The sequence below is a fragment of the Apium graveolens genome, chromosome 10, assembly GCF_009905375.1.
Source record: "Apium graveolens cultivar Ventura chromosome 10, ASM990537v1, whole genome shotgun sequence".
Classification (NCBI taxonomy): Eukaryota; Viridiplantae; Streptophyta; class Magnoliopsida; order Apiales; family Apiaceae; genus Apium; species Apium graveolens.
In genome coordinates, this window is record NC_133656.1 from 220,341,415 (window position 1) to 220,369,176 (window position 27,762).

Consider the following 27,762-nt stretch of genomic DNA (forward strand, 5'->3'; position numbering starts at 1 on the left):
TATTTTAATTTATATATATTTGAATATTATGAATTTTATTCAGATTTTTTATAAATATTTCTCAATGATTGAACTATATGAATGTCAAAATATATGTTTTAGTAATTTGAAAAAAAAGCTAATTTGATATTTTAATAATTAACAAGTGATTTGACCACTACATGTAACCAGTATTTATTCCCAGATTGGTATTTCAATTTTTTAAAATTATTTTTAAATGATCCAGCTATACGGATGTCAAGATCTATATATTTAAAGGATATGACATAAATTTTGGAAAAACTAAATATATTTGATTTGCTATTTTAACAATTAACCAGTAGTTTGACCAGTACTTCTATTTGTCACATATTGATGTTTCATTTTTTTTAAAAATATTTATGAATGATTCAACCGTACGGATGTCAAAATCTATATATTTTAGTGATAAGACAAAAAATTTATGAGAAAAAATAAATTTATGTTGTTTGTTATTTTAACAATCAACCAATGGTTTGAACAGTACTTGTAACTAGTGTTTAGTCTGAGATTAATGTTTCAATTTTTTTAAAAATATTTATGAATGATCAACCGTATGGATGTTAAGATCTATATATTTTAGTGATTTGACAAAAATTTTAAAAAAAATGTATTTGGTTTGTTATTTTAACAGTCAATCGGTGTTTTGACTCGTACTTGTAACTAGTGTTTAGTCTCATATTAATGTTTCAATTTTTTAAAAAAATAATATATGAATGATTCAACCGTACGGATGTCAAGATCTACATATTTTAGTGATATGATAAAAAATTTAGAAAAAATAAATTTATTTTGTTTGTTATTTTTATTAGTTTTTGTGCCCTAGAGACAACAATATTATGTTTATATTATGAAACATTTGGATTATTAATTATGATTTTATGGATTATTCTTTAGAAATTTATTATATCTTTAAATTATGTGATAAAATATTAGATTAATAAATGTCCTTGAAATATGATATGTAAATCTATATCTCTAAGTACGTGACTTAGAAATGAGATTATAAGAATAGTATTGATATTCCTAAAAGTTCATAGTCAAGTATTATTGCTAAGGGACGATAATAAATACGTTGAGACTAGTGTGTTTGCTGACTGATGATCACATCTGATTGATCACAGGTATGGTGATACTAAAAGTCAAAACACATGCACATGTATTAAATACATGGTGCTGGATTGACCCGTTGTGAGATACTACATGTTTAAGGTGTCATAAGTTTATCTCACGGTGATAATGATGTATTGGTCCTTAGACCTGAAATCATTATATTTCTATACAAGAATTAATATACTTTGATACTATTGAAAGTTATCCTTGACCAGTTAATAATAAAAGTAGACATTGGTTATATTATGAATCGTATGAGAAATATGAATAATCTAGATGGGATTTAGCCCTCCTATATTAAAGGAGTGGTATTATTGGCCTCTTCATTAAGTAAGAGTATAAAATACATGGTCGTACTCAAATACTTATTTGTTTGATAGTTTACTCATTGATCAAAGAAAGAAGGATTAAACGTTAACAGAGGATGACACAATGCATGCCTCGAGTTTGATCTATAATATAAGGCTAAAGGGATTATATTATATTGTACATTATTCACGAAAGGTTTAATTGAATCATCAATTATTATTATTACTTGGGGAGCAACGATGTATTACTAGATGTCTCTCATTATTTATAATTTTATTATTAGAAAATAAAATTATTGCCAACGTAATAATAACCTAAAGGGTCACACACAAAGAACGTTTAAATGGAGTATTATTTAAATTATGAATTTAAATATTTATTGTTGTTAATTCAAATTTAATTATTAAATTAATTAAGTGAGACTTGATTAATTGTATATATATATATATTAAAATTTGAATTTAATAATAATATAACCCAAAATCAGAATGAGTTTTTTAGAAGCCCATTATGATTAGGGTTAGACCCAAATCTTCTCTCTCCCTATATATACATTAAGATGTATATTTTAGGGTTGAAGAAGTTAATCACGTTTTTGGGAAAAAACCGTAGCAGCTCTACATCTTAGAGAGGCTAGAGATAGAGAGAGAAGGAGGCAACCAAATCGGCTAGTTCCGGCTCCGGTGATCGTTGAAAGATCGGATGTTCGTGTGGATATCTTGGAGAGCAGATCTTCGAAAGGAGGGTTGTTGTGTTGGTTCATCAAGATCAGAACGTTTGATCACAATCAGAAGGAAATATTTATTAAGGTAAACATCTATTCTCCATAATTATCCGTTCATTATACATATATCTTGCGGTAGATATTCGAAATTTTTGTTTTCCCGTTGCGTTTTATTGATCGAATTCCTAACAATTTGGACAATCAACCAATGATTTGAACAGTACTAGTAATTAATGTTTAGCCTCGTATTAAGTTTTCATTTTTTCTTAATATATTTATGAATGGTCCAACCGTATAGATGTTAAGATATATATTTTAGTGATATGATAAAAATTTAGAAAAATATAAATGTATTTGGTTTGTTATTTTAACAGTCAACCGATGTTTTGACCCGTACTTGTAACTAGTGTTTAGTCTCATATTAATGTTTCAATTTTTTAAAAAAATATTTATGAATGATCCAACCTGATATGGATAGAAAATACATCCTAATGACACATTAAATGTCGCATTAATTGCACTTGGGCTTCTTGTCCGAAAAGTCCAATACAGACCTGTCTGGTCCAAGCTTCATAGCAGAAATGTCTGGTCCAAAGCTTCGTAACAGGCCTATGACGGCCTAAAAAACCAAGGCCCACCAGCGGAGGTCATCCAAGTCCACGAACATGAGTTGTTCATGGAATAGGCTTAATACGGCTGGAAGAGCAGATACATGTGTTCTAAACGGATTCAAAGTCCTACATAGAAGGTTCTGGATCACCTTCTCCAAGAGGACTCCTAATCACCATCTAAGTTGGAGACTTGTCCGCCAAGTCTCCCAACAGAAGTCTAACCCTAGACTCACCTCTATATAAAGGGCTCTACCCCTCAACCTAGAACTACATCTTTGACTTGATTCTCTACAACACAGAGATACGTAGGCATCTTGCAAGGACCGATAGTCTCGAATGCAAGAGCAGCCATTAAAGCTCGAAGCTCACCAACCCTAGCAATAAATACTAAAGTACTCAGGTTTTTATTCCACAACATTTAGCGCCGTCTGTGGGAAACTTACAACAATCATGGTGAACACACAGAGTAGAAACACTAGTGGGACAGACACTCATGTCCCATCGCGAACAATCGCATCAGTGGTGGATATACCACCGCACTCAACTTATGCCTCCGCCCAAGGAGGAACCCTAGTAGGGGCAACTAAGGCTCAACCAGAAGGGAAAAATCCCCCGGCTCCTTAAGGGACGAATCCCCAACTTCAGCAGTTGCATGCACCTGTGAACTCTCAACCTTACAACAATCATGGTGAACACACAGAGTAGAAACACTAGTGGGAAAACACTCCTGTCCCATCATGAACAATCGCATCAGTGGTGGATATACCACCGCACTCAACTTATGCCTCCGTCCAAGGAGGAACCCTAGTAGGGGCAACTAAGGCTCAACCACAAAGGAAAAATCCCCCGGCTCCTCAAGGGACGAATCCCCACAGCAGTTGCATGAACCTGTGAACTCTCAACCCCTTAGGTATGAGTACTCAACAATTGTGACTACTAACCCCCTTACGGGATGCCTCTATACCCCGAAGTTGAAGGGAGTGGACACTCTGGTAGGAGTGAAACACAAGGGTGGATGCCCCAATACATACGTGGCTTGGCTCCTATTCCGGAGGATCAAGAATTCTCTGGGTCTTATACTGAAAGAGACTCTAAGTCATCAGATGACGATGTTGCTCCAAGAAGGAGGCGTGCTGGCAAGGAGCCGATGGCTGACATTAAACAACGCTCCAGGAGCACTCAAGGGATAAATCCCCAAGATGTTCAAGAGAGGATCAGGGCTCATAAAAAGAAGATCGAAAGGCTGAAACGAGACCTGGAGACACATCTGGCCCCAAGACCCCCGCTCGCTCCAAGGCGGAGAAATTCTCCTCCTATCATAGACCTGGATGGTCCAATACCAAGAAGGGCAGTTGCCCCAAGGGCTGATCCAAGTGATCTTATGCCCCTAGGAGATCCTGATGATCTAAACCCACCATTCACTAATGAGATAATGAATGTTCTCATCTCAAGGAAGTTCAAGATGCCCACCATCAAAGCATACGATGGTACGGGCGACCCCGTTAATCATGTTCAGACATTCTCTAACGTCCTGTTGTTACAGCCCGTGAACGACGCTATTAAGTGTCGGGCCTTCCCTCAAACCCTATCGGGCATGGCTCAAAGGTGGTACAATCGTCTGCCCCCAAACTCTATTGGATCCTTTAAGGACTTGAGTCAAGCTTTTATTAAGCAATTCATAAGTGGCAGAGTGCACGAGAAGAGCTCAGCATCTCTCATGGGTATAGTTCAAGGAGCAAATGAGTCCCTGGGAGAGTATCTGAATCAATTTACGAAGGAGGCTTTGAAGGTCCCTGATCTTGATGATAAGGTAGCTATGATAGCCCTGCAGCAAGGGACTAGAGATGAGTTCTTTAAGATGTCCTTGGCTAAGCGCCCTCCCGAAAGCATGTTGCAGCTCCAGGATAGAGCCGGGAAATATATTAAGGTGGAGGAGAGTATGAAGAAGATAGTTGTGAGTAATGAACCTAATGGGAACAAGAAGCAGAAGACGGATCAGGAGTATGATGCCAATGACAAGTATCCACGAATTGGTAAAAACTCTGACTCCTCTTCTAAGAAGAATTAGCAACCAAGGTTCGCTGAATATGCAAGGTTGAATGCTCCAAGGAGCCAAATACTTATGGAAATTGAAAAGAACAAAGACTTCAAATGGCTGAAGCCACTAAGGGGAGATCCCGAAAAAAGAGACAAGAGTCGATACTGCACATTTCACAAAGATGTTGGTCATGACACTGACGATTGTAGGTAACTCAAGGATGAGATTGAGTATCTGATCCGAAGGGGAAAGTTTGGACGTTTCACCAAGGGTGAAGAGGCCGGAGGTCAGAAGAGAGATAATGATCGAAGAGATGATGATTGAAGGGGTAACGATAGAGATCGCAACCCACAGCCCCGAGGGCCAGTAATCAATATGATCTCAGGACGACCTACATCAGCTGGTACTACAAGAAACTCCCGAAAAGCTTATATAAGAGAAGTGATGAGTATAGTTGGAGAGCCATCTAAGCGTTCTAAGTCAGAGCTGACACTTGAATTTGGTGACCAGACCTTGAAGGTTTGAAATTTTCTCCGGATGATCCTCTGGTTATCACTCCGATAATTGGAAATTGTCCTGTTATGAGGGTCCTAGTGGATAATGGGGCTTCCGTGGACATTATGTTCCATGACACATTCATAAGGATGGGCTACAATAATTCTCAGCTAACTCCGTCCGACGCGCCCATCTACGGGTTTAACCATGTGGAATACAAAGTCGAAGGAGCAATACAACTTCCCGTAACCATCGAAGAAGAGCCCAGAGAGGCCACGTAGATGTTGAACTTTCAGGTTGTCAAGGCAGCCTCTACTTACAATGCTATCATGGGTAGAAGAGGGATCCATGCTTTTAAGGTTGTGCCCTCAACCTACCACATGTTACTGAAGTTCCCAACTAGAAATGGTATTGGAGAAGTGAGAGGAGATGATAAAATGGCCCGCAGCTGCTATGTTGCAGCACTTAGGCCCGATGGAACAGGGGGCAGGTCCTCCCCATAGAAGACATGGATGTCCGAGAAAATGACTGCGAGGGAAGCCTGCCGAGGACTTGGTCCCAATTCCTTTAGACCCCTTAGACCCGGAGAAGGTCACGTACATTGGGGCATCTCTGGAAAAGCCCTTGAAGGGCCGCATGACAACTTTCCTCCAAGAAAACAATGATGTATTTGCTTGGACAACAACTGATATGCCTGGGATTGACCCAAAACTTATAACTCATAGGTTGAACGTTGATCCAACTCGGAAGGCTGTAAAGCAAAAGAAGAGAACTTATGCCCTTGATAGGCTGGAAGCCATTAAGCAGGAGGTCGAGAAGCTTTTAGAAGCTGGATTTATTGAAGAAGTGCAATTCCCTGAATGGTTGGCCAACCCCGTAATGGTTAAGGAAAGTGGAGGATGTGCATTGACTTCACTGACTTGAATGATGCTTGTCCCAAGGACTGTTACCCCCTACCAAGGATTGATACCATGATCGATGCCACTGCTGGACACGAGATGCTAAGCTTCATGGATGACTTCAGTGGTTACAATCAGATTAGAATGCATAAGGATGACACCCCCAAGGTATCTTTCATAACTGACTTTGGTGTATTCTGTTATCTTGTTATGGCTTTTGGACTTAAGAATGCAGAAGCTACTTACCGAAGACTTGTAAACAAGATATTTTCCCATCTAATCGGGAAGACCATGGAGGACTATATTGATGACATGTTAGTCAAAAGCCTAAGTAAGGCCGATCATATTAGTCACCTCAGACAGGCATTTGAAGTGCTGAGGCACCACAAGATGATGTTAATGTTAGTGTTTGTGCCCTAGAGACAACACTATTATGTTTATATTATGAAATATTTGGATTATTAATTCTGATTATATGGATTATTCTTTAGTAATTTATTATATCTTTATTTTCTGCGATAAGATGTTAGATTAATAAATATCCTTGGAATATGATATGTAATTTTATATCTATAAGTACGTGACTTAGAAATGAGATTATGAGAATAGTATCGATATTCCTAAAGATCCCTAGTCGAGTATTATTATTAAGGGACAATAATGCATTAAGACTAGTGTGAATGTTGACTGATGATCACATCTCATTGATCATAGGTATAGTGATACTAAAGTCAAAACACAGGCACATGTATTATATACATGGTGCTGGAAGACCCAATATGAGATTCTACATGTCTGTTGTGTCATAAGTAGTTCTCACAGTGATAATGATGTTTTGGTCCTTAGACTTGAAATCATTATATTTCTATATGAGAATTAATATACTTTGGTTGCATTAAAGTTACCTTTGACCGGGTGATGATAAAAGTGTATATTGGGTATATTATGAATCGTATGAGAAATATGAATGATCTAGAAAGGATTTAACCCTCCTATTTTAGGAGTGATATTATTGGCCTCTTGTTTGAGTTAGACTATGAAATGCATGGCCATGCTCAAATGTTGATTTGATGTTATAGTCTACTCATCGATCAAGGAAACCTGGATTAAATTATGAAGAGGATGACACATAACATGCCTCGAGTTTAATCTATAATATATGGTTAAAAGGATTATAGTACATTGTACATTATACACAAAAGGTTTAATCGATCACCGATTTAATTATTATTACTTGGGTAACAATGATGTATTACTAGATGCCGCTCATTGTTTATGATTTTAAATTAGATTTAAAATTATTGCCAACGTAATAATAACCTAAAGGGTCGCACAAAGAATGATTGAAGTATTATTTAATTTAAATTCGGATTTAAATTAAATGTAAGTAATTCGAATTATTTGTTATTAATTAAGTGTGACTTAATTAATTAAATAAATAGGAAATTCGAATTTAATATTAAATCTGAAATTAAGTTATTGGATGATTAAGTGAGACTTAATAATAAAATAATTAGAATTTCAAATTTAATAATAATAATAACTCTAAAATTAAGTTTAGGGTTGGAGGCCCAATAACTCTTGCCTATATAATATTTTTTTCTAATAGAATTAGGGTTACACATTTTATTTGATAAAACATAAACCCTAGCAGCTTGAAGAGAGATAGAGAGAGCAAGAAGGCGGCCTCAAGAACGTGCTAGTACACACCCATCCTCCGGGCGATCATTCGTGTGGATACCTTCAAGGCGTAGATCGTTCCAGCGACGAGCTACGTGGTGATCATTCAAGACCTCCATCTTTCCATTAACGTAAAGCTTATTAAGGTAAACATACTGAACTACGAATTAAATATTATTTTTCGCATGGATCCTGCGGAGGGTTTCATTTTTTTTAAGATTTAAATTTACATTTTCGTTGCGTTTATGTGCTAAAAACCCTTCAGTTAAACCCATCCAAGTGTGCTTTTGGCGTTGGGTCTGGAAAATTTTTGGGTCATATGGTCTCTAAGAGGGGAATAGAGGCCAACCCCGACAAGATCAAATCCATCCTAGACATGGATCCACCACGCTCCATCAAGGATGTTCAGAAGCTGACGGGAAGAATCGCAGCTCTAGGGAGGTTCATCTCCAAGTCAGGAGACAAATGTCTGCCCTTTTTCAAAACCCTTAAGAAGGTGAAGGACTTTGAATGGACATCTGAGATCCAAGAGGCCTTTGAACAGCTGAATAAGTACATGACTAAAGCCCCATTGTTGGCTAAACCAAGTCTGGAGGACACTATTTATTTGTACATCGCGATATTTGAACAAGCCGTGAGTGCAGCCCTCGTGAAGGAAGAGCAGAAGCCCCAGAAGCCTGTATACTATGTAAGCAAGGTGCTCCATGGAGCAGAATTGAATTACTCCCCCACGGAAAAGTTCGCACTTGCTCTCATCACAACATTAAGGAAGTTGAGACCATACTTCCAGACTCACAAGATCGAAGTCCTGATGGACCAACCTTTGAGGAACATTCTTCATAGTCAGAAGGCCAGTGGAAGGCTCATCAAGTGGGCGATTGAGTTAGGAGAATTTGATATCAAATACAAGCCTCGAATGGCCATCAAGGCTCAGGCCTTAGCAGACTTCGTGGTCGAATGTACTGTTAACGACCAAGAAGTCGGGGGGCAAGAGATAGTAACCCCAGAAGGAGGAAAGAAGGAGAAAGATGAAGAAATAACCTTAAAAGAGTATTGGGTTCTCCATTTTGATGGAGCGTCCAAAAAAAATCTAGTGGTGCAGGCCTAGTCTTGCAAAGCCCTGATGGGTTTATGATTGAATATGCTTTGAAGTTGGACTTCCCGACTACGAACAACGAAGCAGAATATGAAGCATTGATAGCTGGTTTAGGCTTGTCTAGAGCCGTGAGGGCCAAAAACCTGAAGGTATGCAGAGACTCAAGACTTGTAGTTGTTCAAGTTAATGGGGAGTTTGAGGCCAAGGATGATACTATGGCCAAGTACCTGAGAGTCGTGAAGGGAATACTGACTCAGTTCGATGAATGGTACGCAGAACATGTTCCGAGAGAGGAGAACACTACGGCGGATGCCTTGTCTCAGTTCGCCTCGTCTGAAATCGAGAACTATCCGAGAAGTATTTACTTCCAGGTCTTGAAGACCCCTACTATTCATGTCATAAATCTGATAGCACCGGTTTGTATGGCAAGCTGTTGGATAGACTCGATCAAGACCCACTTAGAAATTGGATGGCTCCCCAATGATGCCCAGGAGGCACGCAAGTTGTTAGTTAGAGCGTTAAGATACTCGTTGATTGAAGGCCTTCTTTACAAAAGGTCCTTTGTTATTCCGTACTTGAAGTGCTTAAGACCTCTTGAATCAGAGGAGGCACTTAAAGAAGCCCATGAAGGGATTTATGGACAACACTTGGGGGGCAGGGCCCTCGCTCACAAGATAACTCGGTTGGGGTTCTACTGGCCAACTATGATAGCCGATGCAAAGGCTTATGTGAAGAGATGCGACAGATGCCAGAGGCATGCTCCGATAGTACGACAGCCCCCAGAGAGGCTTACGTCAATCAGCACACCCATCCCTTTTGCAATGTGGGGGATGGACATACTTGGACCATTTCCAATGGCATCGGGACAGAGGAAGTTCATTGTGGTAGTCATAGACTACTTTACAAAATGGATTGAGGCTAAGGCACTAGCCAAGATAACCACCAAGCAAATTACCCAATTCTTCTGGGAGAATGTGATATGCCGATATGGAATCCCACGCATCCTTGTCATGGATAATGGGAAATAATTTGATAATGCAGAGTTCAGAGAGTATTGCGACGATAATAACATAGAACTTCGCTTCAACTCCGTTGCAAATCCTCAGGCAAACGGGCAAGCAGAAGTTGCTAACAGAATCATCCTTGATGGACTTAAGAAGAGGGTTGAATGCTCGAGAAACACTTGGGTGGATGAGCTGCTGCCTATACTATGGGCATATCGAACCACTTGCAAAGTGAGAACTGAAGCGACCCCATTCATGCTGGCTTACGGAGCCGAGGCAGTGGTGCCCCTTAAAATCACTCATGGATCCCCTAGGATCGAAGCTTACGATCCAGACACAAACGAAGAAGGCATGAGGCCCGCTCTCGATCTCATTGACGAGGTCAGGGATGAAGCCAACGCCCGCAATGCAGAGCATCAACGAAGAGCCTCCCTCTATTATAATAAACGGGTTAAAGAAAGGTTCCTTCAACAGGGAGATTTGGTTCTGAGGAAGATTGAGGCACCAGGAGTAGGGGAGAGAGGAAAGATAGCCCCCAACTGGGAAGGACCTTATAAGATCAGGAAGACACTGGGACGAGGACCCTATAAGTTATAGACCCTGAATGGTGATGAAGTGCATCGCACTTGGCATGCTTTGAACCTGAAGATTTATTATGTTTAGGACATTCACTACATGTTTCTAGTACTTAGTATTGGTTTTATAAATAAGGTCGACGAAACCATCTTATGTAAGGGTTGAACCCATTTCCTTGAGATATTATCTATTTATGCAAGCTTATTTCTATCATCTTGTCTACCAATTTATTTAAGTACGAGCATCTAAAGAATGCAAGTCCGGAAGGACCATATGCCGAAAATAAAAGACAAGTATGAAATGAAATTAAACGTAGTGCATAGATAAAAGGTCCTGAAGGATCATAAATTAAAGTCCCGAAGGACCAATAGGTTACAGACCAACAAGGTTCAAATTAATAAGTTCTGAAAATAAAAGCCACATACAGAAATCAAGGCCACACAAGGCCACATCATTCACTCATCAGAAGAGTCTTCCACCTCACCATCCGAGCCTTCCTCAGAAGAAGAACCATTGCTCCCTGGAATCGGCTCTCTCATCTTCCCTCGAAGGGCTGCCCTGGACTTGGGGCTACCCGAAGGGGCTTTGCCCTTAGAGCCAGAACTGGAACCCGAGTGACTGGAGCTCGACTGGGGCCTCATGCGAGGAGTCGAGGGCACAGATCCGGAAGGATGCTCAGATAGGTCCATAACAGGCAGCTTCCAGGGGCAAGATAGAAGGCTTGGATCAACCACATCCGGCCATATGCCTTGAGCGTCTTTGACTCCCCTATTCCAACCTATTTCCAGGTTAACGGGGCGTATCTCGTCATCGTGCTCATCCATCATTTTGGTGAACCTAGTGGATCTATGATAAGCAGCCTCGAGGTCCTTCTACTCCTTCTTCCTGTTCTCCTCTAAGCTAGCATATTTCTTCTCCATGATGGCGAGCTTTCCCTCCACCTAATGAGCCCTAGACTCCCACTCCCCCGAGGAAATAGTCATCTGCTTCATGGAAGTCTGCAATGCATTGTAGTCGCTTCTCATTTTGATGGCTTGAGGAGAGGACGCCGCAAAATAAGCATTGGCCTGACAAAGAAAATATGAGTTTGAGTATAAAGGGCCGAGCCCCCAAGGAGTGATTCCTATAATATTTTCCAAGTTTTAAGAAAAAGAGAACTTAAGTGAAAATTTGCACAAGTAGAAACATACCTGATAGAGGGCATGAGCTCCCAGCATCTCAGCCTCGATGAGTTTCTCACCAGAGGAGATGAATAAGAGGTCGGGAGGAGTAATGCAGTTTCTCGACCACTCGAGAGCAAGAGCCGGGTTGCCGAAAACGGAGTCGTTGGAAGAAATACCCCATCCGGGCTCGAAAGGGGTCCTGGCACTCCCGTCAAAATCCTTGGTCCTCTTAAGGCCAGATCCTGATGCCTCAAGGAAGGTAGGGACTTGGGAATATGGTTGGCCTTCTTGATGGCATCTCTGGCCATCCTGCCCGTAACAGCATCGCTCGGCTTGGCTATGGCGTCAAGAGCCTTAGCATCTGAAATAAGAAGAAAAGAAACAAATATAAAAATAAACTTGTACAAAGTAAGGGAAAATAAGGATAAATACCCTCACTAGAGAGGCAACTAAGGCCAGCCTCGACAAGCTTGACTTCCATCACGAACTCCCAATAAGGGGTCCTCCCGTCATCGTCAATAAGAAGATCTCAGGCATGAAGCTCAGCATCAGAAAGGTTGAGAATGAAGTGGGAACTATCAACTGGGCTACTAAAGTCATGTCTGAAGTATACCCCCCCAGTCTTCATCCTTCCACTCAACGACCATAAATTTCTTGTTCCAATTATGGTTTGAGTCATTGAGGGAAATATTGTTCACCATTTGGGGAACGTGGGTTCGGTGTTGAATCACTACCCAACCAGGATGAGTCATAGGAGACGCCTTCATCATGAAGATACTACGGAACATTGTCACACTCAAAGGGATGCCTAAGTCATGGCATCTCACTATGAATAGAATGATGAAAGACCACCTATTAGGGTAGAGCTGGCATGGATGGATCTTGAGTTCGGCTAGAAGCCTCAGAATGAAGGGGTGCAGGGGGAACCTTAGCCCGGAGTTAAGGGCCGCCTTGAACACAAACAGCCTTTGGTGGCAAAGGTTACACGCCCTCTCACTTGGCTTAGCTCTACGAACCCTCAAGTGTCGGGCCAGGAGTAAGCCGACTTAATCACCTCGACGTCCTTCTCACGAAGCACACTTCGGTGATGGAATGCATCGAAATGGACGATACTAGGGTACTCGTTCGCTCTCTCATCCAACATATTCTTCAAACTGTTCGAATAACGATTAATTGAGAAGGGGGAGACAAGAGCTATACCTTGGAGTGAGCGTAGAGTAGCCCTCTTATGCATAGCTTCCTTTTCGGAGAAAGAAGACTTGACAGGGCCTTGCCCACCTGACATTGTTGAGAACTTGAAGAGAGTTAAGAGCTTGAGAGAATTTGAGAAGTTGAGAAATGAAGGTGTGAATGAAAATGAGCACTTCTCATCTTCTTTTATAGGAAAAAGGTCACTTGCTACATCAGGCCGTAAGTCAGCCTGGTTCGCACTAGCAGATACCTCGTTGAAAGAACACCGGAAATGGTGAGGAAAAACGATCAAAAGGCAATAAAAGACGACATAATAAACGAGAAAAGCGATGCAGGACACCGCTTATCATATCAGTCTTCCGAAAAAAGCCTTGATGAAACCAAATATAAGTCGTTAGTCTTAACTAAAGGACGATTATGTTAATCATCATGATTAACAAAATTAGTGGAGGTTAAGACAAGATTAGCTTTTCAGTTGAACTCACGAGTACGAGAATGAAACGTTCTCCTCCGTATCAGAGCCATGACGGCCACAATTTGTGTGGGGGGAAGCCCCGGCCAACCAGGTAACAAATGGAGGCCTTTTGCCCTACCAGGAGCCTCCGTATCAGAGCCATGACGACCACAATTTGTGTGCGGGGAACCCCGGTCGACCAAGAAACAAATGGAGGTCTTTTGGCCTACCAAGAACCTCCGTATCAGAGCCATGACGGCCATAATTTGTGTGCGGGGAAGCCCCGGCCGACCAACCAACAAATTGAGGCCTTTTGGCCTACCAGGAGCCTCTGTAGCAAAGTCATGACGGTCACGACTTACCTCTGTAGTGGCCTTGGCCTACCAGCCAACAAATTGAGGCCTTTCAGCCTATCAGAAACTCCTGTAGGAGGGCCATGAGGCCTTCAAAAGTTATCCCAGAGACCCTCTAGAGAGGTCCTTGGGAAATTTCTCGAAAATTATAACTCTCATCAGAACCAAGTTTCGTGAAGACTAGAACGTCTACGAGAACGAGTTGGTTGAGGTGCACAACATCCTACAAGAGAAGATTGGACTAGTTCAATGAAGTATAAGGCTTCCTACAAAGGAAAAGTTCAGTAGAACACAGAGCGTTCAACAAGAATGAGTACAGAACGTCCATCAGGATGAGTATAGAATGTTCGTTAAAACAGCCATAACAGAACCCTGAGGAACCCAAAGGCAACTTTGAAATTAATTCCATGGACAATCAAGGACTACAAGAGCATAGTAAGGTGAGTAGAAACCTAGGACTCTTAGTGAGAAGATCAAAAAAAAAAGAAAAAAAAGTGAGGGGCACGAACCCCTAGGCAACCACCTCTAGGCCAACCAAGAACTTGCCGACCAGGAGGTGGCCGACCAGGAGGTTCTCCTCCAAAGTGGTCGAGTAGCCCAATTTGGGGGCTTGAGGCCGAGCAGAGCCTCCTGTCCCAGGAGGTTCTGCTCGACCCCGATGCCCCCTCATTCGAAAGATTTGAAAATTATCGAAAAAAATAAAAAAAATTGAAATTTTTTAAATTTTCAGGATTTCAAGATTAAGCCCAAATTAGGGCCGATTAGTGAAATTAAGCCCAGATTAGGGCCGACTAGTGTATAGTAAGTGTAATTAACACAAATTAGGGATAATTAGTGATTTGTGTGATGAAATTAGCCCAGATTAGGGCCGCTTATCCCATTCACTCTTATAATTAGTGTGAATTAGGGATAATTAACATCTTATGCATACTGATTAGTCTTAATTAGCCCCGATTAGGGCAGATTAGTCTCGATTAAGGTCAATTAGTACATTATAGCTTAAAATTAGGCTCTTTTAAGCCTAATTAGCAACGTGTACATGGAAATTAGCCCCGATTAGGGCCGATTAGAGTCATTTAGCAGCTTTCACCCTATAATTAACCTTGACGAAGGTTAAGGGGTGATAAACGCTCACTTTTTAGTCCCCGAAAGGGCCGTTTAATGTTAAACACTATCCAAATAGCCTATGCAAGGCCTTAAGTGTGTATACTCGCACCAATAAGTCGTTGTAAATGTGTAGGTCGCTCCACAGTTTATGATAAAACGACGATACCCATGAAGGGCCGATACCCATAAAGGGCTGATACCCGTGAAGGGCCGATACCCGAGAAGGGCCAAAAGTACCCCGAGTCGCGATTAGACCTTTATAACTTCCACGAAAACTCAAGCAGTATTCACAGAAGTTGGGTGGCAAATGATATGGATAGAAAATACATCCTAATAACACATTAAATGTCGCATTAATTGTACTTGGGCTTCTTGTCCAAAAAGTCCAATACAAACCTGTCTGGTCCAAGCTTCATAGCAGACATGTCTGGTCCAAAGCTTCGTAACAGGCCTATGACGGCCTAAACAACCAAGGCCCACCAACGGAGGTCGTCCACGAACACGAGCTATCACGAACTAGGCCTAATACGGCTGGAAGAGCAGAGACATGTGTTCTAAACGGATTCAAAGTCCTACATAGAAGGTTCTGGATCACCTTCCCTAAGAGGACTCCTAATCACCATCTAAGTTGGAGACTTGTTCGCCAAGTCTCCCAACAAAAGTCTAACCCTAGACTCACCTCTATATAAAGGGCTCTACCCCTCAACCTAGAACTACGTTTTTTACTTGATTCTCTACAACACAGAGATACGTAGGCATCTTGCAAGGACCGATAGTCCCGAACGCAGGAGCAGCCATTAAAGCTCGAAACTCACCAACCCTAGCATTAAATACTAAAGTACTCAGGTGTTTGTTCCACAACACAACCGTAAGGATGTTAAGATATATATAATTTGGTGATATGATAAAAAATTTAGAAAAAGATAAATGTACTTGATCTGTTATTTTAACAGTCAACCGGTGTTTTGACCTGTACTTGTAAGTAATGTTTAGTCTCGTATAAATGTTTCAATTTTCTTAGAATTATTTATAAATAATCCAATTATACGGATGTTGAGATCTATATATTTTAGTGATATGACAAAATTCTTAGAAAAAATTAAATTTATTTTGTTTGTTATTTTGACAATCAACCAATGGTTTGAAGAATACTTGTAACTAGTGTTTAATCTCATATTAATATTTCAGTTTTTTTAAAAATATTTATGAATGGTCCAACCGTAAGGATGTTAAGATATATATATATATATATATATATATATATATAGTGATATGATAAAAAGTTTAGAAAAAAAAATAAATATATTTGTTTTGTTATTTTAACAGTCAACCGGCGTTTTGACCCGTACTTGTAACTAGTGTTTAGTCTCATGTTAATGTTTCAATTTTTTAAAAATATTTATGAATAATCTAACCGTACGGATGTTAAGATCTATATGTTTTAGTGATATGACATGATTTTTAGAAAAAAAAATAAATATATATATATATATATATTTGGTTTGTTATTTTAACAGTCAACCGGTGTTTTGACCTGTACTTGTAACTAGTGTTTAGTCTCATATTAGTGTTTCAATTTTTTAAAAATATTTATTAATGATCCAACCGTACGGATGTTAAGATCTATATATTTTAGTAATATGAAATTTTTTTAGAAAAAATAAATTTATTTTGTTTGTTATTTTGACAATTAACCAATGATTTGAACTGTACTAATAACTAGTGTTTAGTCTCATATTAATGTTTCAATTTTTTAAAAAATATTTATGAATGATCCAACCGTAAAGATGTTAAAATATATATATATTTTTTTGATATGATAAAAATTTTAGAAAAAAATAAACGTATTTGATTTGTTATATTAACAGTCAACCGGTGTTTTAACCCGTACTTTTAACTAGTATTTAGTCTCGTATAAATGTTTCGATTTTTTTAAAAATATTTATAAATAATTCAATTGTACGGATGTTAAGATCTATATATTTTAGTGATATAACAAAATTCTTAGAAAAAAATAAATTTATTTTGTTTGTTATTTTGACAATCAACCAACGTTTTGAACAATACATGTAACTAGTGTTTAGTCTCATATTAATATTTCAATTTTTTTAAAAATATTTATGAATGATCCAACTGTACGGATGTTAAGATCTATATATTTTGTGATATGGTAAAATTTTTAGAAAAAGATAAAAGTAATTGGTTTGTTAATTGAACAGTAAACCTGTGTTTTGACCAGAATTTTTCATTTCTGCTCGACTCGGCTCGGTTTGGCTCGACTCATTTTGATGGAGAAACCTCGTGTTCGGCTCGGTTCGACTTGGATCGATTTTGTTCGACAAAAACTCGTGTTCGACTCGTTCGTTAACGAGCTCGAACTCGAACACGGTTTTATGTTCGTTAAGAAATCTCGGCTCGGCTCGGTTCGTTTGAAAAAAAATTAAAGCTCGACTCGGTGCGATCAAAATTCGGCGGCTCAGTTCGTGAACAGCTCTGGTCACACTTATGTTTACTTCAGCTTCTTTTTAGTAATTCGGTTGTATTATAATTAAAAAATAACTAAGGGGTCGTTTGGTTCGTGAAGTGGCATGGGGTTGGAATGAGAAATCGGGTTAAGGTGGTATAGGGTTGAGATATCATTCTTGATATCCCGTGTTGGGTTGAGTGCTAGAATGAATATATTTAATTAAAATATATTAATTTATTAATTTTTATTAATTTAAAAATTTAATAAAATTTGAATTTTATATTGTTTTGATTTATCGATTTAATTTTGTATTACATATTTATATAGAATTATATACATATTTACCCCATGTTTCATGCCCACCTCCCCACTAGGGTTTCAAAAACTCATATCCTGGGGTTTTGAGGTATGGGTCTGGAGGGTTGAATTTCAGAACCAAACATCAGGTATGGCCGCAGGGCTGTCAATGGATCGGATCTGGATCGGATCGGTCTTGATCCATATCCTGATCCATTTAATTTTACCGGATTCGGATCTGGGTCGGATTTTTGTCGGATTTTTTATAGCCCGATCCATATCCGGATCCGTTAGGATCACGGATCGGAGCTCCGATCCGTTAATATTTCAATTAAAAAACTCAAATATCATAATACAAATGATTTAGTGACCAATTTACTTAGAGTTATGTTTGAATCAATGCTTGATATTAGACTAACTTGTTCGCTACAATTTTAGTATTGAATTTTATTTAACTAATATGTAACGGATGAAAAGTACTAACAATACATTTATAGTTTACAAAAACAGTGCACCAGTGAGCACAAAATGAGCTCTCTATATTAAATTAACATTACTTGTACTATGATAGCCATACTATAATATGAATTATTTTACATATAATTCATTATATAATATATACATATATATAATATTATATTATATATAATAATTAGTCGGATCGGATCGTCAACGGATTATATCAGCCTAAATCCATATCCGCTACTTTTCGGATCGTATCGGATTTTTTCGGATCGGATTTATTTTTTAATGATCCATATCCGCTCCATTAGTCTCGGGACCGGATTTCCAATCCATTGACAACCCTAGGTATGGGTTTGGAATGAACAAAACTCATACCTGATACCTAAAAAGCCTGAACCAAACAACCCCTAAGTTATTATTATTTTATATTACTTAAAGGATCTCCGACGCTAATCACATGTTAAGTATAATATCTAAGTGTTTTAAAAAAATGAGCATAATTGCTTACGGGTTCAACAAAATTTCACATAACCATGTTTTAACTATTATCCTTGGAAATGCTTGGAGATGCTCGTAGAAAGCTTCTTCTTTTTCAACCATCAAACTCGGTTGTGCTTGATTCTCGCTTATTCCCATATTTTACTCATTTGACAACATGTCCTTTGCTAAGGACCAGGAACCTTCCTTGAAACTGGAGGTACCAACTGTAGAGTATCAAAAACCAGATGCAACTAGAGTGCGCACCCAGTTATAATGAACTGTGTATAAATCATTATTCACAAGTGTCTTTGTTTCCACCTCACCAGGCATCTATCGTAGCCCCGAGTAATTCCCCCCTACATATTATTATTGTATATATTGTCGCGACACATGCACTTCTCTGTTCAGTACTCATATTTTTGTTCTTTTTCTTCACAATTATTTCTCTACAGATATGAAAATCTTGAACAATGTTATTTTTTTATCTACATATAAGAACCCCATTTTACTCGGGGAAGAAAAGGTGAAAGGACAAGGGATGACAGTGAAATGGAATATGTATAGACATCCTAATAATGAAACTAACAAGTGAAACAAAATAACAAAGACACAAATAGAGACCGAGATAGTATACATGTATCACTCTAGGGGTGTGCATGGTGCGGTTTAGAGATAGTATATACGTCAAACTCAGACAAACTTTCTGCTAGTGTTCTACTGTTGAGAATTCAATAAGATTGAGTTTGAACATTATAGTTTCAGAAACCAGAAGTTCACTCTTTTTATTTAAATTTGTGTTGGTTTTGAGAGCTAACTTACATTGTCACAAGTCATTTATATAGGCTGGTAAGGCTGCAATATTAATTAAATACCTAAATTCATATATACATTGTTGAATTGACGTATTGCAACAACATCCAGAGAAGTCAGCAACTGTGATTTGAATGATACATGTATCTTTAGAATAATGATACATGTATCTTTAGAATCATAATCATGGGCCAGATAGGGATTTAGGGATGCATGTAAGAGTCATACCACTCTTAAACAAAAAAAAAATCCAGTGACATCCTGTGATGAGTCGTAAATCAAATATGGAACAACCGTGTCAATGCTGAATCCGTTGTACCAGAGTTTGTAATGGTGTGATTTTCTTGTCATGTCTTTTAGCCATTTCTTCTTAAATAGCCCCTCTCTTATCTGAGATGAGAATATGACTAGGGCTACTGCGTTTACTCTAATTATATGCTTCCCAGGCTTGGAGGCCTTCACCTGTAATTTTTAAATGCAACAGAAATATTTAGAAAGTACGTTAAAAAACGACCAAAGTAAGTGCGTTGAGTTTCTTTCAAAGAAACAAGTGCATTCTTCCCGTAGAATGCAGATGTCAGTTTCACAATGTAGTACGATAGTTTCTATATGGAATGGCATGCACTGTGCACGTCTTCAGCTGTGGAACCTCCAATTTTTTTTCTAAAAAATAAAACTAACAATTAAGTGTTGTAAATTTGATAAGAATTTGAATGCCTGCATAATTTTGTGGACATTAATCAGGAAGGTATTTATTAGTTCTCATTCTCAATCATCATTTTGCTATATACATATTTTTTCATTGTTTGCACCGTTCTCAGCGTGTGTTCCCTCACTGTATAGTCTGATTCTGCCAATGTGCGTCCTATTATGCATAGTACTCATAATTACATCTACTTCTAGCATTGTTGATCAACACATCAGTATGTCCATACATTGTCTGTGCTTTTTGCACAACTGCTTCTATGATTTTCTAGTTAGCACTGACATCAAGCTCAATGGCAACAGCTCGAGCAGTAAAGATTCCATTAATTTCATTGTAAACAGACTTGAGACGATCCACACGCGAGCGGCCTGTCAGAATACAGCAACCGGCATTGTCTACGTGCAGAATTGCGGCCCAGCCCAGCAGAAGCACCTGTGGCTGTGACTAGCACCACTTAGGCCTCCAAATTGCACCATGGTTCCATTTGGTCCGTTACTCTGTACAGCTTCAGTACGATCTGAGTTATTCTAATGGCGTGCGCACTTAATGTATACAATCAGTGGCGGAGGGAAAACTATTTCTGAGCATGGCAATCCCTTGTGCCACCAGTTCCAAGCCAACTCATACGAGTTGCTGCCATTCCAACCGTTAACAATATGGAAAATGCTAGAGTTCTCAAATATTGTTACAAAAATTGTTCCCAAATACTTTATAAATTTATAAATGGTAACTTTCCTAGTAATAATATGGGATCCCGCGTGCATTTATATGTACCCACGAATTATATTTAAATACGTGTCATGCCATGTCACTTTGTAACTATTTTGGTACGAGTTTTGGGTTACGTAGCATTACTCTAACAATATTACTCCATATTTGACTAATTTGACATGATACCTATAAATTTGTATAAAACTGCTGCTTATTTCACTCATTGCATTTCCGTATTAAAAATACCAAAAAATCTGAACTAGTATTTGTTTCCAAATACCGTTTCTGGATTCTCAATTCCAAATTTAGTCTGGATCTGGAATCTTACAATTAATTGAATTGCTGGATACAGCAATACAGAAAAGTAACTTGGCAAAAACAATACAGAAAAGTAAGTTGAGATGTATTTTTAAGGTTTAAAGGGAGGAAAATATCGGCATGCCTGTGAGAGATGCACCACAGTCAACAATAAAGATATTCCCGGTCACATACTGTGATGATTCGTGAATCAAGTATCGAATGACAGATGTTAATGCTGGATACGATGTGCCAGACGTTTGTAATGGTACAATTTTCCTGGCCACGTCACTGAACCATTTTTTCTTAAATAATTCTGCTGTTATCTCAGATGGAAAAATGGCAGGGGCTATTGCATTTACTCTAATTTTAAACCTTCCAAGTTCTAAGGCCATAACCTGTTATCGACAAAATCAGAAACAGACTAAAACGTTAACAAAAGGACTGCTTGGCAATTGCGATCCATATCTTAGTCAAAACATAAAAAATCTATAATAAAAAACAAATGCAATCAGAAAAACTCTTTAAATAATCTCCCAGACTCCCTGTTTTACAGACAGTCAATGGCCTCAGAAAAATCATACTGTCTCAGACCTCTGAGTCAGAGCTGAAATGTGAGTATCTGGATGAAGATCTTCCATTTAGGTGACCAGTTATAGTCTATGACAACAGAAGTTAATACCAACATGCAAAACATTACAACTTACTGAATCAGACTGTCAATTTGGATCTGGTAAATGATAGTAAGGCAAATTATTAGATTTTTAACACATCAAACTAATTAAACAATTTGGATTGAGTTAAAATTTATCGAAGCAGGGAAATATTCTGCAAGCTGATTAATAAAATGTGACAATCAAATTTACCCTGATGCAGAGATTACCCACAGATTTAAAAATATATAAATGTAAAAGCATTCAAAGAATTAATTCCTAATCAATGTCTGAAACTAGGAAATAATTTCTAAAAGTGATTGATAAAACTGTGGTCAGCATGTATTACAATTTCAACTCCATTAACTCTACAAGAGAAACATTAGTTCCTTTGATTTGGCTTAAATTAAACAATAAATATCACCTGACTACATTAAAAAATTGAAGCACATACAATCAGAAAATTAGCTTGTACAATACTTTTGTCATGTTATTCATCCCTGCTTTTGATGAACCATATGCAACGCTTCCATGCTGTTGCACCCTATCTAGACCAAAACTACTGGAGATATTTATAATTGACCCTCCTTTCCCCGCTCCACGCATGTGTCTACCAATGTACTTCGACAACATCCACCGCTCCATTCAAGTTTGTTTTAAAGACATCTTCCCATTCATCTTCAGAAATATCAAGTGAAGAATCTGTGCCACCTAATAAAGACCATATCAGAAGGAACACATGGTGAGATTAGTTTCAAAAGAGCGATTTACTATAATATCAACTTGATAGTATGATACTTGTCAGTTTCTTAATGTTATGGCGTAGACTGAATGTAGATGTGACTACTGACTAGTACTTCGAAACTAAAAAGTTAATAAGAATTTATTAGAAATACTAAACACACTGGAGTTTCTTAATGTTATGGAGTTGTTATCTTTTGTGTTTCCCCTGTTTGTGTTGTTTTTGCTTCTCCTGCTATAGTTGGTATTTTGTTTTTGTTCTATTTGAATACCCTGATACTCTGGAGCTTATTTGAAAAACAAATAGCATCAGTAAATTCAATATGATCTGAATATATTTTAGCCCAATGCGAATTCAGAATCCAGAAACAAATTTTCACTGATGCTGACTGACGACTCTTATTACACATACAAATTACATCTTTCCCCAACTCACATGTAGATTTTGGTATACGAGCTAACTTCTGTATTCTTGATTACAAAAGTTAAAAGTTTAATTAATGTTGCAGCCTCAAACTCCAATGTCTGATGTTGGTTTATCCCACTGTGGTTGTGGAAGGAACAGAGTGATGTTTAATAAGTGTGTGTTCTTGATCTGCGAGCTAACTTACGGGGTTGAGATAAAGCCTAATAAGCTACCTGATAGCAATCAGAGTCCAAGTTACAATCATCTGAATGTGGAATTTCCAAATGGACCTAGGCAGAGTCTGATCACAGACTCACAGAGTATAAGGGACCTATCCTTGGTGTACAAAATATATATACGTATCTGAACAAACAAAGGTTCTTTATATGAGTTGGCTCATTTCAATTAGTAATGATATTTGTGCTTACGGGAGCTCATTATCATTAATAAGAATAATGTCAATTAAAATTTGACATCGAAGTTGTTATTGTGTGTCAATGGGCACACACTGAAAAAACCGATAAATGAATATCACGTGAAAGTAACCTTCTTAACTCAAAATAAACACAAAAACTTGCATAATTATATGTAGGTCCAGCAATGTACCTCTGATCCCAGCGTTGTTGATCAAAACATCAATACGTCCAAAGACAGACCATGCTTTTTGTGCAGCCGCTTTGATAGTACTTGGACCGGCAGTGACATCCAGCTCAATGGCAACTGCTCGAGTAGCAGTTGAGATTTCATTAATTTCATCGCATAAAGACTTGAGACGATCAGCCCGTCAAGCAGCCGCCACGATATAACAACCGGCCTTGGCCAAGTCAGTACATAACTCGCGGCCTAGACCAGCAGATGCACCTGTGACCAGCACCACCTTACCATCCAGATCGCACCATGGTTCTAGTTGATTTGGTATTTTGTTCTCCATCGATAACATCCACCGTTTTTTTCACTTTATTTGAAAAAAATGAGTTATCAGTTGAATTATTTTATCTCTGTATTATTGCTGACGACTGACATGAGCAGCCCCTCAATTTACAAAAATGCCTTGCATGTACATATATATATATGCCTATTCCTTCGATACGATCTTATAAAAGGAAAAATGAAACTTGGAAAAGGCTTAAACCTTAGTTGTAAATCATGCACACTGCTAATAAACTGTACTATGGTTTATTTATTGATAAGTTGAAATGAACATGTATTATTTTTAAACTAAGGGCCTGTTTGGCGACCTATATATATAAGTGTTTTATTAACTTATAAGCACGGTTTGTCAAACTTAACTTATAAGTTGAATTTTTAATTTATCAACGGATAAGTTGAATGTTGGTAATGATATATTTTTTTTCAACTTATTTTGATTTTTCGCCCTTTTTATTAACTTTAGTTTTATAAAAAAAATTAAATGTTAATCTAATCTAAAATTCACGAAATAAGATAATTATTTTTAAAAATTATTTATTTTGATTTATTTAAATAAAAAAAATTGACAAGTATTGTGAATCGAGTGTCGAACAACCGAGGTCAATGCAGGACAGGGACGGAAACAAAAATGCTAAATGGGTGGACTTGATATGTCTTTAGCAAAATTTCACGCGCATATCATTTATATAATTAAATTCATGGGTCATTTTATGTTAGTTTTCTTAACAAATTTTCTCTTTTATATAAATCTTGTGTTCTCTGTGAGTGTTTTTTTTTATTATTTTTCTTCATATTTCAGTAAAGTATTGATAGTTGTTACTTTTACTAAGAATTATAGAGTTAAACGATAATGTTTAGATTGAATGGGCCTACAATATTTAAGTGGATAATGTTTAAAGAGTACTTAGATACTAGAAGTAGTACTTATAACATTGGCTTGATATGGCTAACTAAGAATTGATCAGCTGATTTGAAAACTGTCAATTGGGAAGTTGCCAATGAGATTTATCAATGACTGAAACTAGTCATTCACATAACAAAGTTTATCATCAAGGGACATGAAATTTGAGGGGATATACATGTTCTTGGTTTGGTAAAGTAAGATCTTTAGACTTCAATCAGATTTATATATAAAACCACTCATTCTTCAGCAGTATGCTTCAAACAAATATATATTTCAAGTGGTACAATAAATTTAAAGCCGAGAAAATATGGGAACACCGGGAAGAGTTGTGCCTGAGTCAACAATGAAGATGTTGCCAGTGATATACTTGGAGGAGTCGTGCATTAAGTATCTGATCACTTCAGTCAATGCTGGATCAACTGTGGCTGTGTACTGCAGGGGAAGAATTTTCTTCACCACATTTTTTAGCCACTCTTGTTCGAAAAGTTCTTTGGTGATCTCGGACTGGAAAATCGAAGGAGCAATGGCATTGACCCTGATGTTGTATGCGCCAAAATCCAAGGCCATTACAGTAGTCATGGCGTGCATTCCTGCCTTGGATGAACTGTATGCAAGACTTCCATTGCTCTGCACCCTGCTGAGCCCAAATATGCTCGAAATGTTGATGATTGATCCTTTAATATCTGCATCACGCATTCGGATTCCAATGTATTTTGAACATAACCAGGCCCCATCTAAGTTCGTCTTGAACACATTATCCCACTCCTCTTTTGTTAATTCAATTGTAGAACTCGTGCTACCTGATCAATACCAAAATTGATATGTTAGGAGCCATCTTTCAAATTAGTTAATATCCATATAAAAAAGATTATGTGTATTTGAACTAACCTAATCAGAAACATAATACCAAGTTAAACCTAATACACCAAATGTACTCGCACTACATACTCAACAGAAGCTGTGTAGACTTCTTAATCATCAGCTTAAACTAACCATCCATTAGGTTTGGTTGGTTTGAAAATAGGAAGGGAGTGGTTTGAATTTTTGATAAACTTTTTCATAATTTAAATTCATCCGTAAATCCCTTTCGTATTCTAACAAACGCGCTCTCACCAATTTAGGTGTAAATGTTCTGCACAAATCTTATCACCAAATGTTTGCTTTCTATCCACTCACAAGCAGTGGCGGAACCAGAGGGGGGCTAGGGGGTGCATGAGATCCCCGTCACATCTGAAAATACAAATTAAATTTTATTTTCCTCCCCGCTAAATTATAGTAGTTGTTAGCTGCTCATAAGTCGTATCATTCACAAAATTTAGGTTCCACCTATACATTCCTTTGCTTTCATTACACTCTTTGCCACCAATTGGAACTTAATTGCATAATAATCTTGTACGGACTCAGTTTTCACCAGCTTAAGCGTCATTAGACAAATTAAACAACGAATTTTTTAGTGGGTGCACGGATTCTTAGCGTATGTCCCTCGTCACATATCGGAAACCTATTAAACAAACTATCACAACACTACTCTTACTCATCATGATCTCAAGGTGTTGCACCCATCCCAATGTAATTTACTCTTATCCCCTCACACTTTTCACTTTAAAAAAGAGCAAAAAAAAAAAAGAAATATCCACAGAAGTTAAAGTATGAAATTAATAGAAGCCACAACATACCTCTAATACCAGCGTTATTAATCAAACAATCAATACGACCAAAAATAGCCCAAGCTTTCCCAACAGCAGCCTCAATAGTAGCCGGATCCGCAGTAACATCAAGCGCAATAGCCACGGCACGAGGAGAAGTAGAATTTTGATTGATCAGATCGCACAGGGACTTTAAACGGTCCACGCGCCGAGCAGCAGCAATCACCTTGCAGTTAGCTTTAGCTAGGTTGATACAGAAGTCCCAGCCCAGTCCAGATGATGCACCCGTTATAAGAACCACCTTGTCATCCAGATCTAACCATGGCTCCAGCTGGTTCGATACTGGAACTTTGGTTGAACTTGACATAGGTTTCTCAGTTGTCTGAATTTTTGGAGTTCTGTTTACTTTTGCACGGACTGGTTTTTGCGTGGAGATGCGAGGAAAGAGAGTGAAATGTTTGATTTATATATACACGTTAAGCTTTAGTGTCTGGAGTCTTGAGATTATCCTTCGAAATTGGTAGGTCTAAATTTTTAAAAAAAGTGTTTGTTTATCTATTTAAAATTATATAGAATTTAGGCATTACTTAAATTTATAACTACCTTATTCTTTAATTGGATACAAAATTACATATAGACAATTTATTTTTTACATGCCCAATCCACGGTTACAGATTTCAAAATATGAAACTATTCGATTGATGTACCGAATGTTGATTTATAATTTATTGGACGATTTTTAAAAAAAAATCGAATTATTTAGCCATAATTTATCAAAAATTAGTTAAATTGGACAAAAAAATTCAGCAATTATTTAAAAAAATCGGTCTATTTCTATAAACATGACCCAATCAATTTAATATTTATCATTTAACAATTTTACTTTAAAATTGGATACTTTTAGCATATGTTTTCAATTTAAAAGTAGTTTCATTTTAATAATTACCTGACTTTTTTTTATATATTTTTTAAAATAATTTGACCGTACAGATTACTATTTTCAAATTCACTTTGTAGGTACATAATAGCTATATTATCTACTATAATTGGGAGTAAATTACAAAAGTAATCAAGTGTCCAAAATTATACTACTCTTATTATTGGGAAAAAAACACACACAAATGAGTCATTTAGGTCAGCGCAGACCCAAACTGACCATAACACATTGCAAACACAAAAAACAACGTAATAAATTAAAATCATATCTAATACTTACTTTCTCACTTTCTGTTGTGTGTTACCACAAGTCCATAAGCCTAATCAACTTTGGCGGCTGGCGGGCGCACGCCCAACTTGACTAAGTCTTTGTCCGCACTCTTGGCCCATTCCCCAAATACGGGCCTATTATAATTTCTATGTTTCAATTCTAAGTTAACCCAATTGTTTCAATCTCATTACATGTTTTCACAAAGATACAA

The 27,762-nt window shown here is 37.7% G+C and overlaps 2 protein-coding genes and 1 pseudogene across 2 annotated transcripts; 1 reads left to right on the top strand and 2 right to left on the bottom strand.

Moving 5' to 3' along the window:
* The first annotated feature begins 5,589 nt into the window (after window positions 1–5,589).
* LOC141691852 (uncharacterized) lies at window positions 5,590–10,584 on the top strand. The gene is made up of 3 exons (XM_074496604.1): window positions 5,590–5,798; window positions 9,108–9,957; window positions 10,090–10,584. The coding sequence occupies exons 1-3, from the start codon at window positions 5,590–5,592 to the stop codon at window positions 10,582–10,584; spliced, it is 1,554 nt and encodes a 517-aa protein (XP_074352705.1).
* A 10,599-nt stretch (window positions 10,585–21,183) lies between these two features.
* On the bottom strand, window positions 21,184–23,795 carry LOC141692965 (uncharacterized; annotated as a pseudogene).
* Window positions 23,796–24,776: 981 nt separating this feature from the next.
* Window positions 24,777–26,796, bottom strand: LOC141693469 (uncharacterized). Its single transcript, XM_074498575.1, has 2 exons — window positions 26,375–26,796; window positions 24,777–25,498 (listed from the first exon to the last, which is right to left on the bottom strand). The coding sequence occupies exons 1-2, from the start codon at window positions 26,709–26,711 to the stop codon at window positions 24,990–24,992; spliced, it is 846 nt and encodes a 281-aa protein (XP_074354676.1). The 5' UTR covers window positions 26,712–26,796; the 3' UTR covers window positions 24,777–24,989.
* Window positions 26,797–27,762: the final 966 nt, after the last annotated feature.